Source organism: Convolutriloba macropyga, chromosome 11, assembly GCF_964194025.1.
Source record: "Convolutriloba macropyga chromosome 11, txConMacr16.3, whole genome shotgun sequence".
Classification (NCBI taxonomy): domain Eukaryota; kingdom Metazoa; phylum Xenacoelomorpha; order Acoela; family Convolutidae; genus Convolutriloba; species Convolutriloba macropyga.
Window position 1 is genome coordinate 38,029,460 of NC_134478.1, and position 19,747 is coordinate 38,049,206.

General features: G+C 34.6%; 1 protein-coding gene across 1 annotated transcript; it reads right to left on the bottom strand.

Annotated features, from left to right (window-relative positions):
- Positions 1-2,421: 2,421 nt before the first annotated feature.
- LOC142349370 (uncharacterized) lies at positions 2,422-9,759 on the bottom strand. The gene is made up of 2 exons (XM_075400858.1): positions 9,110-9,759; positions 2,422-3,042 (listed from the first exon to the last, which is right to left on the bottom strand). Exons 1-2 carry the CDS (start codon positions 9,235-9,237, stop codon positions 2,598-2,600), a joined length of 573 nt encoding a protein of 190 aa, XP_075256973.1. The 5' UTR covers positions 9,238-9,759; the 3' UTR covers positions 2,422-2,597.
- Positions 9,760-19,747: the final 9,988 nt, after the last annotated feature.

A 19,747-nucleotide genomic window follows, 5' to 3' on the forward strand; every position in this document is an offset into this window, starting at 1 on the left:
TAAAACCCTTAACTTAGAAGGTTGCTCCCACGTGACCCCTACAAATCAAATATATTAATTTTTGGAAACTCTTGTCTTTGAAAGGTTGAATGGAATGATGTGAATTGCGTCTCGCGTCCTTTTTTAGCTCTAGGGGGCATGAGTACCTAGACCTCAAATGCTCTTGAAAAACAATAGCAACAGTAATAAATATCATGAAATCGGACGTTGGTTTGTTCGTTTAGTGAGTGTTGTCCCTCCTATAGTTGTGTCTACGAGGAGAGAAGCCTCTGCTTAGAAGCGATAGGGGTGTCTGCTTAGGTGTTAAAAGTGTATTTATTTAAGAGTATTTATGTGTATTTATTTGTTTATGGAGCTTAAAAATTTAGTGGGGAGTTGAAGTTGCATGAAAAGTCGGAGTATTGTAATCACAGCTATTTTGTTTCAAAATTGTTTTTGTTTAATGATGTTGTTCAACTTACTTTCACTGGTATGTGACAAACAATTGTTTTTCCTCTTCAAACGCCCAACTCAGAGACAAAGGTTTATTAGAACATTAGTCTTAAATAACATGCAAACATCATGGACGAGAAAAACAACAGAGAAGAGGCAGTCCAGCGCTTGCTTTATCCTAATTATCTTCAGTTTGTTTTAAATTAGGTTTGACCAATCTTCTGGTCCAAAAAGTTTCCTTACTGTTGAGCCTAGCTGAAGTTCAGACGGCAACCATTGTTGAGATGAACTGAACCTATCAAACAAAGACAAAACTGAATGAGAAATTTGAAACATTGAGCCTTCATGTTTCGGGAACTGATTTTAGAAATACGAGCCACATAGATCGAGATTTCCGACAAGTTGCGTGGTTAAAAATATTTCGTCATAGTTGAAACCTGTCATCGCCGAGATATAAGAAACAGATCTGTTTTTCTCAAACTTTTTTGATCCCTGGCTACATTTAGTGAACTCAAATTGCCTGTCTACAGTTTTTGTTTCCTTAGTTGAGAAGACCGAACAAAAACGACGCAAGAAATGTTTGGTATGTTCGGTTTTCTACTTAAGAAATGCTCTCATGTTCGGTTTGCTCGGTATGTTCGGTATCAAATGTAAGAAGTTGTCGATATGTTCGGTCTGGAACGTAAGAAAGCTTCGGTATCTTCGGTTTAGTCAGATTCGGTAAATTCGGTTTCAAACGTAAGAAATTGTCTTTGTTATGTTTATAATACCGAACAAAAACGACGATACCGACGAAAAAATCGTAAGGGCTTTTGTCGTTTTTGGCTAGAAAAAGCGACGATACCGATGGTTTCTGACGTTTTCTAACCCAAATTTCTCAACTAGGGTTGTCTGCCTGTTTCTTTTTTAAATTTCACTGTTCTCTTCAAATGTACCCAGAAGAAAGGTGCCCTAAAACCATGGAAGGAATGGAACGTTTTTTGTATCGGACCGTACGAGCTGAAACGCCCCGAGTTCAATCAATTTTAGAGGTATATGGTCAATATTTCAGACCCCTCTGACGTGTGCAATTTGAGAGCCCCAAAATTTCGCTAGCTTCATACATCGAGGAAGAACTGGCAAGATCCCTGCTCTTGTCGAAATTTTGACATTTGGTTTTGCATCGGCATCCTAAAGTTTGGCTCTTCTACGTTCATCACTTGAACAGGTGCATAAGAATTGACTGTGTGGCATTTATCAAGGTGCAAAAGTTGCGCACTGTTATAAATTTGTGTCACAGAAGCTCAAAGGATTTCGATAAATTATTAACGTTGATTTTGAGCATTTTTGAGCAAGCAGCATGATGATATTATGTTCAATACAACGTTGGGATCATGTATATCAAACTTTTACGTATAAAAGCCTGAAATATCCGAATGATTTTCAAACGATACTACGCCATTTGAATTTTATGGATTTAAATGTGAATATTTAACCTTTGTTCATAAAATTAGCAAAAATGACAGTTTGGCAGAAGAAGTAAATTCAAGAAAACTATATCAATTTTCACCCGAGAGGCTATTTAAGTACTTAAAGTGGACCAGAATGATAAAAAGTTAAGAATACGTTTGATAATTTATTAACAGCTGGCTAATTATATGTACAAAACGATTGCTTGTATTTTTAACAGAAGAATCAATTTATTTATCTACAAGATGATCAGATCTGCAGATCCCGATGAGTGTAAAGGTCAAAGATCGCAGCAGGAAAAGCAAAAATTATAAATGGATAAATCGAACTGGACGGAAAACGTCTTGCCATGCAACCAATCAAATCAATGCTTGTTTGCCTCTCTCCTCTTTTGGACACCCACTTGAGGTGTAGCATTAGGGGCCATAGCAGAAAATGATGGGACACGTCAGAAAATTGGGATATTTTCCGTTTGTGCCCCCCCCCCCACTATGTCCCCCCACTATGTTATGCCCCCCCCCCTAGTTACAGAGTAACCTGCCATTACATAGTAATTCCTTATGTAAAAATATGGCACGTGCGTCTGGGGGTGCAAATAATATGCGCCCACTAAGCTGGTGACACAAACGGAAAAGATCCAAAAATTGTACAATAATTTTTGAAACAAAGACAACTTTAGTTAAAAACTTTTTCAAATAATCTTTAAACGAATGTGATCAGACATCTGATCCTGCCCTCTCGTATTCTCCGTTAACCATTGAAAACACAGCTCCCATTACTCCAATGTTGACCAAGTTCAGGATAAACGCAACCCACGCACAAATTCCAGCCCACCCGAACACTGAATCGATCCGGGGTTGTCCAGTAATCGTCAGGAACCGTGTGACTTGCAACCTCACCCCGCCTTCCATAATTGGACAGGCCAAAAGCAGACACAAAAATGCCAGACCTGCGAAAATCGGCAACACCAAACTGGTGCTTTCGACTTTGACAGAGTTTAAAACTCCTCCAATGCAGAGTATGACAAGAATTGTGAGAAGTATGCAAGCCAGAATGAAGAAGAACCGGGCTGTGTACAGTGCTGGGTTGTAGCCGTATTGGGATTCGGTTATTGGGTCAGTGCACTCTTGCAAGTTGTCGTCAAAACAAACATGCCACAGGCTGAAAAAAAAATGAAATAATGCAGTATTTCATGGTTACAAAATTTAATTAACACAAAAATAGAATTCCTTAGCTTGTCACTTATAATAGTATGTATTCATTGTAATGGCTAATCGCAACTTTCATCAAGCCAAGCAAACCATAATATTTGAAAAGAGCGCAGTATGTCCCGGGCTGAGGTCTCAGACCCAAATCAGACTCACTTGAGTGCATTCTACGCTGGAAATTACATATTCTGGACCGACCCCAAGAATACAGTGTAGTCTGGTTAGAAGGTAATTGGAGCGCACTTGATCCTGGTCAAAAACGGCTTCGAGCGCAGGATAGAATAATCAGACACGGCTTCGAGTGCAGTAGTCTGATCAGAGGTGAATTTGAGCGCGGGATGGTCTGATCATAGACAATTTGGAGGACAAGTGGCTCTGCTCAGAGACGATTTCGTGTGCACACAGGTGTAATAAGACCACAAACACTTTCTTCAATTAAAATAGACCTCAGGGAAGTCTATTGGCTCTGATCAAAACCAATTAATGACAGTTATTGAGATTTTGCAGTATAGTTTGGTGGTGTTCCGTTCTTCCTTCGGTGGTGTTCGTCGTGCAAGGAAGTAGTAAGAAAGGCAAAATATAATCATAGTAGAATACAAGCGAATCATATGACTTGACTTGCTAATTCAGTTGAATCTGCTCAGTTCAAGTGTACTTGGGTCTGCTGAGAATTGAGACGGTTGCGAGCAAAATTGAGTCTGATCAGAAGTAGATTACAAGCACAGGTGAGTGTGATCAGAGGTCATTTTGAGCACACGTGAGTGTGTAACAACTGCTCTCCCCACTTATAACAATGAAAGTTTCATATCGAGCAGTTTGTTCAAGTGGTTACAAATATTTCCGGATGTCACGTTTTTGCAGTTAGCTTTTGTGATCTGTGATATCCGATATACTATAAATTAACATGGCATTGATCCTGAATCAGATCCAATAACTAGACGTCCTGTATTGCTGTCCAACAACTTTCTTTCGCTCTGAATATGAAAATAATTGCAAGTTGAAACGATCGCAACATGCATGACATTTGATGAAAAAAGTAAAAAAAAATTAATCTATAAATTTCAACTCCATCGTAGTTGATCTTTAATGTGACTACCGCAAAGTTACAAGTTTCTGTGAGTTCTCTTAATTAAATCGGGAATAGAACACAGCATAGATATAAAAAACCTGAATTAATTAACAGCATTTTTTCTCAACTGGCTCCAATAATGTCTAAAATGAAACCAATCAAAAAGTCGTTGACGCAAGAAATAACCTAATTTTGTACTTTCAAAAAAATGCTTCTTCTCGGGAAACTCAGTACTCGAAGATTTTTTGAGGGTATCGGAGTTACTTTTCTTTGTAGCAAGTCATAGTTACCTAAGCTGTACAATCACAAAGTTGAATTACAGAAACCAGACACAGTATCCAGTAACCTGCTCAAGAACTGTGCTTCAATACCATTGTATTTCAGTTTAAAATTCTGAGCTTGAAAAGATTTTTGTTACTCTTTAAGGCTCTATTTTTACTTATAGTCAAGTTGTTTTATATGTAAAAATAGCAATTTTGAATGTTGCAGACAAAGATGTCGACAGAAAATGAGCTCTTTTTCATCTTTTGCTAATCAAAACAGACCGCAATCTTGATTTTGAACAAATAATTGAAATATTTGATGAACCATAGTGCCATATCGATTAGGATGTAATCAATTGTTTAGATTTTGGTTTGAGCTAAAAAAATTTGTTTTTTGATTCGAACTCATAACTATCGTTTTTACTCAGCAAAATACAAGTTTCCAATAGCTACTAGTGATTTAAAGTTTTGGTCATATTTTTTATGCCATGATACCTTAAACGTAACAGGCAAAAAAGACGCACATCATAATATCAAAATTGCCTCAATTGATATCCATAATTCTTGTTGTTGCATGACAAGAAAGAAGGCTGATAATTTCGAACAGTTTTTGCAAAGCAAAAAAAATTAAAGAATAAGATACAACATATTGTTGGAAACAAGATCAGTAGAAAGAACAGTTTCTGTTGCGTTAACCGTACAGAAATAAATTAGTTTTTTTACGTAAAGCTTTTGTAAAATGAAGACTTCTTGAAAAATTAAATTAATAATAAAATTGGTTATATTCCGCAATAAATAATACAATTTATAAACAGTGGTGTACGTACTTTCAACAGTGCTTAAGAACGTGCCTATTTCTACCTTCTGAGTTAAATTGAAGCTTCATTCAGACCTAACGTAATGGGGAACATCAATTTTTTTTAAACTCGGGATACCGAATAACTAGACGTCCTATAACTGGGACGTCCTGTATTGCTGTCCAAAAACCTTCTTTCGCTCTGAATATGAAAATATTTGCAAGTTGAAACGATCGCAACATGCATGACATTTGATGGAAAAAGTAAAAAAAAATTAAACTATAAATTTAAACTCCATCGCAGTTGATCTTTAATGTGACTACCGCAAAGTTATAAGTTTCTGTGAGTTCTCTTAATTAAATCGGGAATAGAACACAGCATAGTTATGAAAAACTTGAATTACTTAACAGCATTTTTTCTTAACTGGCTCCAATAATGTCTAAAATGAAACCAATCAAAAAGTCGTTGACGCAAGAAATAATATAACTTGGTACTTTCAAAAAAATGCTTCTTCTCGGGAAACTCATTACACAAAGATTTTTTGAGGGTATCGGATTTACTTTTCTTTGTAGCACGTCATAGTTACCTAAGTTGTACAATCACAAAGTTGAATTACAGAAACAAGACACAGTATACAGTAACCTGCTCAAGAACTGTGCTTCAATACCATTTAAAATTCTGAGCTTGAAAAGATTTTTGTTACTCTTTAAGGCTCTATTTTTACTTATAGTCAAGTTGTTTTATATGTAAAAATAGCAATTTTGAATGTTGCAGATAAAAATCTCGACAGAAAGTGAGCTCTTTTTCATCTTTTGCTAATCAAAACAGACCGCAATCTTGATTTTGAACAATTAATTGAAATATTTGATGAACAATAGTGCCATATCGATTAGGATGTAATCAATTGTTTAGATTTTGGTTTGAGCTAATAAAAAAAATTTGTTTTTTGATTCGAACTCATAACTATCGTTTTTACTCAGCAAAATACAAGTTTCCAATAGCTACTAGTGATTTAAAATTTTGGTCATGTTTTTTATGCCGTGATACCTTAAACGTATCAGGCAAAAAAGACGCACATCATAATATCAGAATTGCCTCAATTGATATCCATAATTTTTGTTGCTGCATGAAAGAAGGCTTATAATTTCGAACAGTTTTTGGAAAGCAAAAAGAAATTAAAGAATAAGATACAACATATTGTTTGAAACAAGATCAGTAGAAAGAACAGTTTCTGTTGCGTTAACGGTACAGAAAAAAAATAGTTTTTTTGCGTAAATCTTTTGTAAAATCAAGACTTCTTGAAAAATTAAATTAATAATTAAATTGGTTATAATCCTCAATAAACTATACAATTTATAAACAGTGGTGTACGTACTTTCAACAGTGCTTAAGAACGTGCCTATTTCTACCTTCTGAGTTAAAATGAAGCATCATTCAGACCTAACGTAATGGGGAACATCAATTTTTTTTAAACTCGGGATACCGAATAACTAGACGTCCTATAACTGGGACGTCCTGTATTGCTGTCCAAAAACCTTCTTTCGCTCTGAATATGAAAATATTTGCAAGTTGAAACGATCGCAACATCCATGACATTTGATGAAAAAAGTAAAAAAAATTAAACTATAAATTTAAACTCCATCGCAGTTGATCTTTAATGTGACTACCGCAAAGTTATAAGTTTCTGTGAGTTCTCTTAATTAAATCGGGAATAGAACACAGCATAGTTATGAAAAACCTGAATTATTTAACAGCATTTTTTCTTAACTGGCTCCAATAATGTCTAAAATGAAACCAATCAAAAAGTCGTTGACGCAAGAAATAATATAACTTGGTACTTTCAAAAAAATGCTTCTTCTCGGGAAACTCATTACACGAAGATTTTTTGAGGGTATCGGATTTACTTTTTTTTGTAGCACGTCATAGTTACCTAAGTTGTACAATCACAAAGTTGAATTACAGAAACAAGACACAGTATCCAGTAACCTGCTCAAGAACTGTGCTTCAATACCATTTAAAATTCTGAGCTTGAAAAGATTTTTGTTACTCTTTAAGGCTCTATTTTTACTTATAGTCAAGTTGTTTTATATGTAAAAATAGCAATTTTGAATGTTGCAGATAAAAATGTCGACAGAAAATGAGCTCTTTTTCATCTTTTGCTAATCAAAACAGACCGCAATCTTGATTTTGAACAATTAATTGAAATATTTGATGAACAATAGTGCCATATCGATTAGGATGTAATCAATTGTTTAGATTTTGGTTTGAGCTAAAAAAAATTTGTTTTTTGATTCGAACTCATAACTATTGTTTTTACTCAGCAAAATACAAGTTTCCAATAGCTACTAGTGATTTAAAATTTTGGTCATGTTTTTTATGCCATGATACCTTAAACGTATCAGGCAAAAAAGACGCACATCATAATATCAAAATTGCCTCAATTGATATCCATAATTTTTGTTGCTGCATGAAAGAAGGCTGATAATTTCGAACAGTTTTTGGAAAGCAAAAAGAAATGAAAGAATAAGATACAACATATTGTTTGAAACAAGATCAGTAGAAGGAACAGTTTCTGTTGCTTTAACGGTACAGAAAAAAAATAGTTTTTCTCCGTAAATCTTTTGAAAAATAAAGACATCTTGAAAAATTAAATTAATAATTAAATTGGTTATAATCCTCAATAAACTATACAATTTATAAACAGTGGTGTACGTACTTTCAACAGTGCTTAAGAACGTGCCTATTTCTACCTTCTGTGTTAAAATGAAGCTTCATTCAGACCTAACGTAATGAGGAACATCACTTTTTTTAATTTCAGGATACCGAATACAAACTCAGCGGAACAAAGGAATCGAGCAATTGATACTACAAAAACCTGGAGGCCAGCCGATTAGGATATCAAGGCACGAAGCATCAAAAATGGAATAAACAGCCCAATGTTTCATTGTACCCACAAACAGTTACTTGCGTTTTCAAAAAGATAACAATGTTTTTCAACAAGTTCCATTACACGACTAAATCCACGGGTTACTGAGTATATATACACAGCATGATCGCTGTTTTCCGCACATATCTATTAAGATCAAGAGAGCGAGCGAGTGGGAAAAAGTCTGGCACGCTCAAACGGTGGTATATACGTCGGTAATTTTCACACTCTAAGTGTGGGTAAATTGGCGACAAGTCTATTGATCTCGTCACTCCTTTCCTTACGTTTGATTTCGGCGGCTATCACTCTCTATGAAATTGTTTCCGAATAGTTTCGTTTTAACTGAGGGATTTGTTGGAATTTATTAAGTCGGATGAAAAATGACCAAAAATGACCAAAGAAATGGCTCAAATTGGCGAGAGCATTAGCAAAGAAATTTGGGGGGATTAGTCGCCAATTTAGGTATTGCTACTTTCGCTAAAATTAACATCATGGAAGTAACGAATTTAGCTTCCGTTTATTCACATTTTGTCTACAATTTTATTTTGTCGCCGATTTCGGCTAATATGTTTTGCAAACGTAATGTTAACTCGAGAACGCTTCAATGAATAGGCACATAGGATAATTAGAACCTAATTTTTAACTACAAAACAAACCATCGAATCGATGGTGAATTCACCCTCCGCAAACGATGCAGAGAAAAATTTCATTATGTTAATTTAATTTACTGATTTTAATTGGAGAAGATGTAAATATTTAACCAATTTAACCAAAAAAAGTTGGAATAAAAACTTAATAACTACACAAAATATTTGTAGCTGTTCAATTTCGTGAAGAAAATTGCTGATTTCATAACAAAAACTCTTATTTAGAAATAAATATTCACGCAATGTCTTTTTCAAATATTAAACCAAGGACTCTTATCGTAACTTATGAAATTTGTAAACTTTGCCAGTGACCCTTACCTGAAGATGGGTGAACGAAGACCCCCTGGAACACTGAACCAGTCCTTCATGTTAGCCAGAAGGGTGAAGGCGAAGGAAGCCACTGCTGAGGTAAGACCCACAACTTTAACTATAAACACTTGATCCATAATGACCCGTGTGATGTTGTTTGTTACTAAAAAGCGTATACTCAAAATTTGGCTCAGTTCAATAAACGCTACCAAGTGAAAAACTATTTAAAATGAAATATGCAAGAACGGTGTGCTTAAAATATTATGTGAGAAACGTTCAAATTAAATAGATAATTTGACAACAGAATCAGAAATTTAAAAAAAATTATAAAAATGTAGAACAAAGTTGTCGAAATAAATTAATAATCAGTTTTTAATCGAAATGGGAAAATTGTTTGCAATTTCAACTGTATGCAGAAGAATAGTTATTGGAGATATAATTAATATCAAGGGACAAGGGCTTTGTGTTAGCTAATATAAAATGTACAAAAGATCTTTTGTTTTTTGGCTGAATATTTTTGTATGGTTTTGAATGAGCAATGCGTTTGTTTTTGCTCGTGTGTGTAAGTGTTTTATGAATGCAAGTGTACAATATATGCTTATAGTCTTAATTCATACAGCGCGTGTTTTAGCGTATGCAAAAATGAAGTCTGAATGAACGTTTTAGTTGTGATCAATGTGCATGAGCTTAAAACGCACATGCTGTTATAGAAGCAAAAAATTACAAACATTAAGTTTTTTTCAGTGGAAGGAAATATTCCTGCATCCAGGAATCATAACACTGTTAAGCAAAACTAATTAATTGACAATAATTTTGAGAATGGCGACTAGCTAGGCGCAAAGGCTATCTCGCATAATCTTATGAAAAGCCATTCTGCTATAAAACTTTGAAACCGTCTTACGAGATATATATCTCAAAGTAATTTGAAAGGGATTTTGAAAAGATCCTCATTTACTCAAAGACACTAGAGAACTCAAAACCGTGTAAATAAAATTATGAGTAAAACATGCACGGCTTTTTAAAAATTCACACTGATAGAAAGCCTTCTAATATTCAAAGTTTGAAGTATAACACACTCGCTTTTTTGGACTAAAACTGACTCGAAACAAAAGAATGACTGAAAAAATAGGTTATGGGCAATGTAATTGCTCCATGTATATCTGAGATTGAAGAGGAATATAGCATTTTTCTTTGTCTGTATAAAGTTGTCTAGATATTTATTTTTGTCAAAGTTTGCAAATCATCAGAGATAAAAGTTTTGACTTTTCAATGATTTTTTAATTACCATTGGAAATGCCAAAAAGCAGAAAACGAGTAACTAAAATAAGCAATTGAGGGCGGGAACTGAATAAGAGGTTTAGAAAAAAGTGTAAAGTTTTGAAAGTTTAAGAGAAAGTGTCCTCCATCTGAAAATCTAAAAGAAGCTAATACAATGTGTCCTTAAAATTGAAAAAAGAAGTTGCAACGGGTGAGTTATAAAAACAAACAAATCATGCAAACTATTGAATACTTACAAAATTGAGTACTTACAAATTATTTACAAAAACTTAAAATTTTTTTGGCAACTTCAGTTGCAGATGTTAATTGTCATCCCGAGATACAATGTAGTTTAATAGATAGCAACGATACAGCAGAAACTAATACTCAATTTATCTCGCTGTTCTGCAACTCTTTGTGATTTTACAGGGAAGCTTGGGTTAGCATTTTTCATCTGCAACTGCCGAACCCAAAATAACTGTTTTTCGACCTTTAAAATGATATTTTCTTAATACTGAAAGATATGAGTTTCACAGATACCTTGCCACAATTTATAAATCAGCAGTCTCTAGTAAGTAATTTCGACTCTATTAACTTGCAGTGTGTTCAAAAATATTGTCATTGTCTTAGAATTGAACTACTCGTACCTAACTGTAAAAAAAATCCGACAGCTTGTCGGATGTCACAATAGATAAATTTCGATTTTTGATTTCAATTTTTGTGCATAATTTGTTGAAGCTGTTCTTTTTTAAAACTTTTTAAAACGGATTTTCTCTAGTAAGCGATTCAAACCAATTTAAATTGAATTTCAAATAAGCACTTTTGAAATAAGAGAAATTGTTATAAATTGAGAAATGAGTCTAATTTTTGAAAAATGTAAACAAAGATGCTTCTTCAAAACAATCACCGTGGCCGTAAAAACAGTTTTTAATTACTCATTTTCGACAAGTAATTGAAAAAATGAGTCCTGTCAACTGATAATAACAATTCACCAGAAAAATTGCGCACTGTTTTCTCTCCTTTAGTTAGGACAAACTTCACTTGCTGAATTCAGACCTCTTCTAGATATGACAAAAGTCAGTTGAAATAAGTCTGTCGGATGATTGTTTTGCTTCCCGATTTTATTTAACGAAGTGAAGATTCAAATTTTTTACTAAACTGATTACCTACATTTTCTCATCTGAAGATATTTTTTCTACTTTTCGCTGTCAAGCGGCAGCTATTATGAGCAAAATTAAAAAAAGTTTAATTCATCTTTGTATATGTATTGATTGTTTAAATACAAAGTTTTACCCTTGCCTATCAAAAATCACGCAAATTGAGTGTGAATCTTTTGTGCGGACGCATATCACTGATCTTCTATGTTTCTCGCACTAATTCATTTTTTATTCTTTCAGACTAGTTTTTTGAATAATCTATGCATAAATTGACAATTGATGAAACAATAGCCTGTTTTCTTCAAAATAACCAAAATTTCCTCTATCAATAAAATATTCACAATTTTTATAGCTCATGAACCAAATTTGACAAAAATGTGCAACTTCTTGAAATTGCCATTCTTGATGGGTAATAAAATAGCAGATACTTTTGAACTAAATTAACTTAAAACGACTAGAAGACGTTCCTAGTTTAAAGCTTATCTAACAGTGAAAAAACAGTAACTGAGTGACACGCAGGGATCCGAATTTTTTTGAGAGCTTGTTTATCATTTAATGTCTAACCGCTGTTCCTCCAATTTAAGCAAAACTTAAAAACTTCCCAAGCTTAACTAAGATTACGTTTCATGGTTCCCATATATATGAATTGAACGCTGTCGGCCATCAATTGTTTTCATCACGAAAATTCAGAATTTATTCCAATGATCGATAGTCGGCAAAGAATCAAAATTGAACTATCAAACGCTTTGGTCATTTCCCAGTTAGTGGTTATCAGACTTAGCACACAGATCCGATGGGCAAGCATCAAACGTGTCCGGAACGGTTACTTCAAAATTACTTCAAATTAATTCTCAGAAAATTATGGTTGAAAAAAGAAATTACATGAGTTTCCTAATGATACCTTCAAAATGCAAATTGTTGACATAGGCATAGATTTTTCATGAACTTTTGAATGATACTAAACTTTCATTCAAAGTTACTCAGAGAGCCTTAAATATCCTTTTTGACTTCTCATCTGCGCAACTGGACCCTGTTCTAAGGACATTTCAGTGCTGAAACCTTACATTTTTATAGTTACTGGAGAACTAATCTCTGAATAGTTACACAAGAACACCATTCAATGACAAATTAATGAGTCTGACAAATCCAGAAAAAGTTTTCAAATCATGAGATTGTACCTGACCCCTTGACCACTTCTTTTTCAAATCCCTTAGAGGGTCTGAACGCTTTGTTCCCCGAGTGCCCCCATGTTTCTCAGAACTGTAATTAGACTGAGTATTTTTATTGGAATGAAAACTTTTTTATTGTTTATTGTAATTCTCATAGTTAATTCAGACTTTTTACATTCGGAGCTTCTTTCCGCGCACTTTTTTCAGGTCGACATATGTTTCTGCAAAGTTATTTTAGAGTATGATTTTGGTATGTAGTTCAGAGAAAAAGAATCTAGTTTACCATGATAATCTGATCATTGTAATTGTTGACATGATCTTGATGCTTGATAGATCAAAATACAGAATAAAAATTCGATTCAGCGCTGAAAAATTGTGAGCTCGGTCTCGGCACAGAACTTTATATCAGAAACACCCAGAATCAAAAAAATTTTTTAAATGCACGAAAGGAACTGAAAAATTGAGATGCAAGGAGTTGCAGTATATGTATTGGTTGTTTAAACATGCAATCTTTCTCTTGCCTATGAAAGATTGCACACGTTGAGAATGAACTTGTTGTGCAGACGCATATCACCGATCCTCTATGTTTCTCGCATTAGTTCCTTTTGTTTTTCTTCCAGACTATTTTTTTTGAATTCTATGCATAATTGATTATACAAAAACCTGTCTTCTTCAAAAAAACCAAATTTTCCTCTATCAAGAAAATATTCACAATTTTTATAGCTCATGAAGAAAACTTGACAAAAATGTGCATATTATTGCTTTTCTTGATGACTAATAAAATAACAAATACTTTTCGACTAAACTTAACTGAAAGCGACAAAAAGATGCTCTTAATTTACAACTAAACTGATAGTGAACAAAAAAAATCAAATGAGTGACAAACAGAAAACAAGGATATGAAATTTTTTAAGAGGTTGTTTATCACTTAAGGTCCAATCGCTGTGGCCCCAATCTAAGCAAAGCTTTACAATTTCCCAAGCTTACCTAAACTTACGCTTCCCGGGTTCAACATATATGAGTTGAACGGTGTCGGTCGTAAATTTGAAAATCTTTTCCTAAATTTTTCTATTTCAGCTGAGTTACTCTAAAAACGAAGTTAAGCTGGGTAATCTTCTCTGGGGATTAAAGAGATTAAATTGCTGTTATTTCACAAGCGGTCTTGCTGATTACTAATTCAAAACCTCTAATTCTGTTTTCAGTGATGTGTAAATTCCTTCAGCAAGGAATTTGACTTTTTTATTCGTTTTGTTTCTCTCAGAAAACTGAAGTAATTAGGCAAAACTCAGTTTCAATAGAATTCCATTTTTTCATAATTCTGCCTTCTCTGATTCCTCTTACATTTTTTTGGTGCAGTTAGCATCACCATAATTGATGAGTTGTCATTGCACTTTAAGCGTTTGCTGCCACGGTCATTTTAAAATACACCAAAATAAAGAACTAGCACAAAAAAATCAGATCTTTTCTCCAATGACCGATAATTGCAAAAAATTAAAATTATATGAAAAGTGAACTATCAAATTTTCCAATTTAGTGGTTATCGGAGTTCGCACAGAGATTCGATGAGCAAGCATCAAATTTGTTCTGAACCGTTATTTCAAAATTATGTCAGGATTCTTCTTTCTTTATTAGACCATTAAGTAAAAACTCAGACATTAATGGCTGAAAAGAGAAATCACCTGAGTTTCCTAATTGAACCTTCAAATGCAAATTGTTGACAAAGGCATAGATTTTTCATGAATTTTTGAGTGATACTAGATATTCATTCGAAGCTACTCAGAGGTCCTTCTATACCCATTTTGACTTTTCAGCTGTGCAACCGGACCATATTCCAAGGACATTTCAGAGCTGGAGTTCTTAAATATACATAGTAACTTGAGAACTCAATTCTGAATATGCACACATGAAGTCCATTCTTAGACGCATTTATGAGTGTGACAAATCACCAGTAGGGGAGGGCAGCATGATCGTGGGAATCATGCTGAGGCCTTGATACTGGCCCCATGCTCTAACTCCAGGGCACCAGTAAGGGAGGGCGGCATGATCGCGGGAATCATGCTGAGGCCTTGATACTGGTCCCACACTCTGTTCGCGCTTGGGAGTAACCACTCACCCCCGCAATGGCGAAAATAACCGCCTCAATTAGAGGTATAAACTACGAGCCTTTGTACTCTCAGTGCACAAGTCGGCTGCTCGTCCCCTGAAAGGAAGGGCTGGGTGTCAGAGTTGCACTGAGGGTGCATCTCTTTCTCTTTCTCACTATAAACATCAAAACCAACGACAAGTCACCGTACTCTCAGCGCACAAGCCGGTTGCTGATTCCCTGAAAGGGGAGACTGGCTGCCGGAGGTGCACTGAGGGTGCCTCTCTTCTTTCCTCCTTCTTTTTTTTCTCTTTATGTTTTCCTTCGTTCCTCTTCTCTAAAGACCTTACTCATTCACTCTCTTCCCCACTCCCTCTCTCCCAAACTCCCTCTTAAACTCCCTTCCTGACTTCAAATGCCCCCTCCGGTCTTCCACAAAGCATAACAAAGACCCAAAGAACTCCACAGCCAAATATTCCATCCGAACCAACCTCCCTGCCTCCTTCCCTCAGACAAGTACCTAATATAAACCACAAGAAACCAACGAAAATACCAAAACCAAATGCAAATCAAAGTGAAAGCGCGGTTTAAAAGGTGGTGCAAACTACCACCTGAGAAATCGCAATTAGCAGTTCACTGCTAATTGAACACATTAGATTTGCGATTTTTTGCATTCATGAGTGTGACAAATCAGAGAAATTTTTCAAATCATGATATTGTATTTGACCCCTTCTTTTTCCAACTCTTTAGGGGGGGGGGGGTTGTCTGAGTGCTTTGTTTGTCGAGTAACCCGATATTTTTAAGAACTCTTTTGAGACTGAATATTTTTTACTGAATTGGAATGAATACCTTTTATTGTTTATTGTGTTTCTCATAGTAAATTCAGACTATTTACGTTCTGAATTTTTTCTGTGCATTTTTTTTCGGGTTGAGTATGATTTTGGCATGTAGTCCAGAAAAAAATTCAAAGAATCTAGGTTGTCCTGATTTTTTACTCTGATCATTTTAATTTTTGACATTATCGTGATCCTTGAAAGATTAAAATACAGAAAAAAAGTCTGATTCAGCGCTGAAAAAAATGTGAGCTCGGTCAGGGCAAAGAGCTTTATATCAGAAAAACCAAGAAGCAAACAATTATTTTCAACAGCACAAAAAGAAACAAAGGAACTGAGATGCAAAGAGTTCTCTCTTTCGGGGCCCATCCTAAGTACATATCAGCAGAACGATGATATGAACTAGATCGCTCAGTTTTGCCTGGCTTCGCGTTTACTATTAACTGTTTAAAAAAAGCGAATGAGCGCCAACGACAAATATAACTTAAACTTAATCATTATTGCTGACAAGGTAGAAGCAAGGGAAAAAGGGGAAAGAATAAACGTTGCTGTCTTCATTTAGGCAGATAACAATTTGTTATAAGCTCGTTAAATTTGGTGCCCGCATTGATCACTCACAACACCTTACTGTGAATAAATGTATTACAAAAGCCTTTTCAATAAAGCTCACTTTGGTTTGAGAACTTTATTGATATCTGTGTCAATTCAAGCTTATAAGGAATATCTGCCAACCTAGATTTAAAATGATTATGTTTTATCACCTATGCTAATGTAAATTCAAAATGTCACATTTTTTCCATTATACATAATTTGAATCTCCACAAACTTTTCCGAAATCCCTCTTTAATGACATTCAAAGCTTCTTAATTCCAAAACAAGATGCAGACAATCCAAGCATAATGTCTACAAGAATCTAAATGCTATAACAAAAATTTCAATAAGGAGCAAGCAATCAGTTTTAAAAATAAAAAATCAGTTTTTTCATCAAACACTTTTTCCGTAGATTTTCTGAAAAGGCACAAATAAAGCACAATAGCTTTTTACAATTCTCAGATTCTTAAGAACAGTCAACAGAAAAGTTCATGCAAGCAGGCATTTTCAAATATGAAGTTATCAGAAAACCTACGGAAAAAGTTTTTAAACTGAATGTTGACAATTTTTTAATGTTAATTGGTAAAAGATCATTTACTAGTAGAAAAAAGGCTATTTTAATCCAATGCTCTAGAGATTTTCTGTGTAATAAGGACTTAACTTTTGATGTTTTTAATAGACCTTTGAAGCTACTCATAGTACGAGAATCTCTTTTATCAAAAAACATGTGTGATAGAAAAGTTGAGAGCTACCCCCTAGTTTGCTGAAAAACTTCTTTGAATGTTTCCACGAAAAACAATTCAAACACAGTGTGAATTTTTTTTGGAATGTAAATAGCCGATGTACTATCATTAACATTTCTATGAAAAACTGCCCTAAAAAGGCGTTTCTCAGCCAATAAAATCCTGTTTAAGTTGGTTTTTGTTGTCGCAACATAAACAATCAGAGCATAACGTTTTGTTGGTTCAACCTTACTTCGATAAAAACCTGTGCAGCTGCATTTTCGCCAAAAATGTTCAACTGAGATGAACCACTCCGCAGAAACTGTTCAATTTTTTAACCACATGACTGATGTGATTGCTGAGAACCATCTATTTGTCAATAAAAACACCAAGATATTTTAACGCTATTTTGCCACTTCAAAGGATATCCAAAAACCAAAATGCTTTCTTCGCGATACCTTTCAAAATTGACAGGTTCGCAATTGCTTTTGGTTCACTGACAACCTGTTTTCATTGAACCATTACTTACGACTATTCAAATCATCTAAAAATTGTTGGACATCAGAAGAAGTTCGCGATGAGAAAAACACTGTTGTATCATCCGCAAAAAAACAAACGTTTGAATAATTGCAATTAGAGGGCAGATCGTTAAGGTATAACAAAAACAAAAGGAGATCCAGCACGGATCCTCGAGGGAAACCACAATAAATATAACGAAAATTTGACGAACCCAAGATTGTTGCAACGTATTGCTTTCGGTTCATGAAAAAATTTTGAAATCAACAAAACACTTTGCCTCTCATACAATAAGGTTCCATCTTCAGTAATAAAATATTATAATTCACGGTGTCGAAAGCTTTCTGAATCTCAACAAAACAGGCTAAGCTTATTTTTTTACTGGCTATTGACCTTCTAATATTTTCGGAATAGCGGAGAACAGCCATGTTTAGGTCGAAAACTATGTTGTTCATTGCTTATCAGGCTACGTTTGCTACAAAAATTGAGAAGTCGTCGCTGCATTAGTTTTTCATAACAATTGCTCAAGGATGATAGTAAACTAATTGAACGGTAATAGTTACAGTCATACTTTGCTCCTTTTTTGAAGAGAGGGAAAACTTTTGCTGTTTTAAAAAATGCCTGCTTGCACACATTCGTTGAAAACGTCTGCCAACAAATCACTTAATACAGCAATAAAATAACTGAGAGCATTGCCACTAATGCCATCATGACCACTCGAACTTTTTTTGCCTACTGACTTTAGTATATCAATTTTCTTTTTCATCCGTCGGAAAAACTGCAAAAGTTTTATCATTGTGAGGAAAAATGGGCTTGCAAGAATGTTTTGATGGAAAATTTGATGTTCTTTTAAAACCAATGATGACAAAATGGTCGTTAAATTTTTGCAAAGCTTTATTTTTTGCCAAGTTTTTGGTAGATGAGTTGAAATCTTTCACCAATTTGAAAAATATCCTAGAGTGCGGATCGTGTTCAAGTTTTTTATCTAAATAGTTCCTTTTACTGCGACAAATCAGTAAATTAACTTGATTTCTTTGTTAATGACGCTTTGCGGAATTCTTTAAAATCTGCATTAGGTTTGCTTTTAACCATTTTATGATGCAGCTTATCTATTATTTGGATTGTTTTCCGGATTTTTACAATTATCTCAATCCATCCTGCCAAATCTACGTTTTTTCTTCATTTTTTCCGGAGAAAATGTGTCTAAAACAACCATTATGGCATCAACTTTGACAACCATTTTTTCGTTAGGGATCAAATGGTGATCATTTTTCGAGATTTTGAGGTGAAGATTGTACAATGCACAGAGATGCGTATCCAGATTTCTAAATATTTTGAAATCAGGGTGCTAAATATATTCTGTTTTCTTTTCGCCACTTTTGTTCTGAAAAACTTCTGCTTTTAAGGCGTAATGATCAGTTAAGGATGTTTTAATAGTACTAATTTCCACTTGATTTCTACAAATAATGTAGTCAATTGCGCTACTAGATGACGCACAAACTCTTGTAGATTAATCATTGTAACTGCATAAACTATACGACTCAGCAATCTCAAACAATTGTTTGGGCTATCAAATTGGGTTTTCAGAGCCCAATCAAATAAACAATAAGAAAAAAATAATAGAGTAAACACGCAGGTGCACGTTTCAAAATGCCTGAAGTCTGCAGTTAAGGAAGTTAAATAGAAATTCAAATGTACATAGCCAGAAGTTGACTTCCATAAACATTGATTATTATAAACGCTGCAATATGTGTGCTTTCAGCAATATTTCGTGACTCTGCAGCAGTCAATAGGAGTCGAAATTTTTCAATACGAGTCACGTAACCTATTCTTCCACCGCACGTGCTTATATATCTAATTTTCGGTTCTTTTCCATTATAGCCCAACCCCCCCCCCCCCCAGCTTAGTTGTCAGAAAACCCTTGGCCTCCTACATCATGGTAATTATACCATAATGGAGGGCTATAATTTCATGAGGGGGCTATAATGGGAAAGACCCTAATTTTCCAGTAAACTAGGTAATCGTTCAATTTTTGTTTTTGTTTTTTTTAGATTTGAGCATTTCTGCGAAAAGCAAAATCAGTAGAATCGGTGACGGATGATCGCACATATTGTTCAAACACTTCAGATAAACTTCAATACAATTTTTTAAATTGAAGCTTACGATCGCCGTTTTGGTGTTGACCTATACCTACAGCTTTTTTAAGTTGACCTACACTGATTGAACGGTTTGTTTACTTCCCGAATGATTTTGGTTCTGGCCTGTCAAACATAAAAGAGAACAATTTTCAAAAACTTAGCACTCTATCGCGAATTGTCA

Bases quoted from the DNA above. Each gene is read 5' to 3' on its own strand.
- LOC142349370 (XM_075400858.1), bottom strand. From the start codon at position 9,237: ATGGATCAAGTGTTTATAGTTAAAGTTGTGGGTCTTACCTCAGCAGTG. The intron at 3,043-9,109 runs GTAAGGGTCACT...TTTTTTTTTCAG, and splicing joins CTTCGTTCACCCATCTTCAG to CCTGTGGCATGTTTGTTTTG.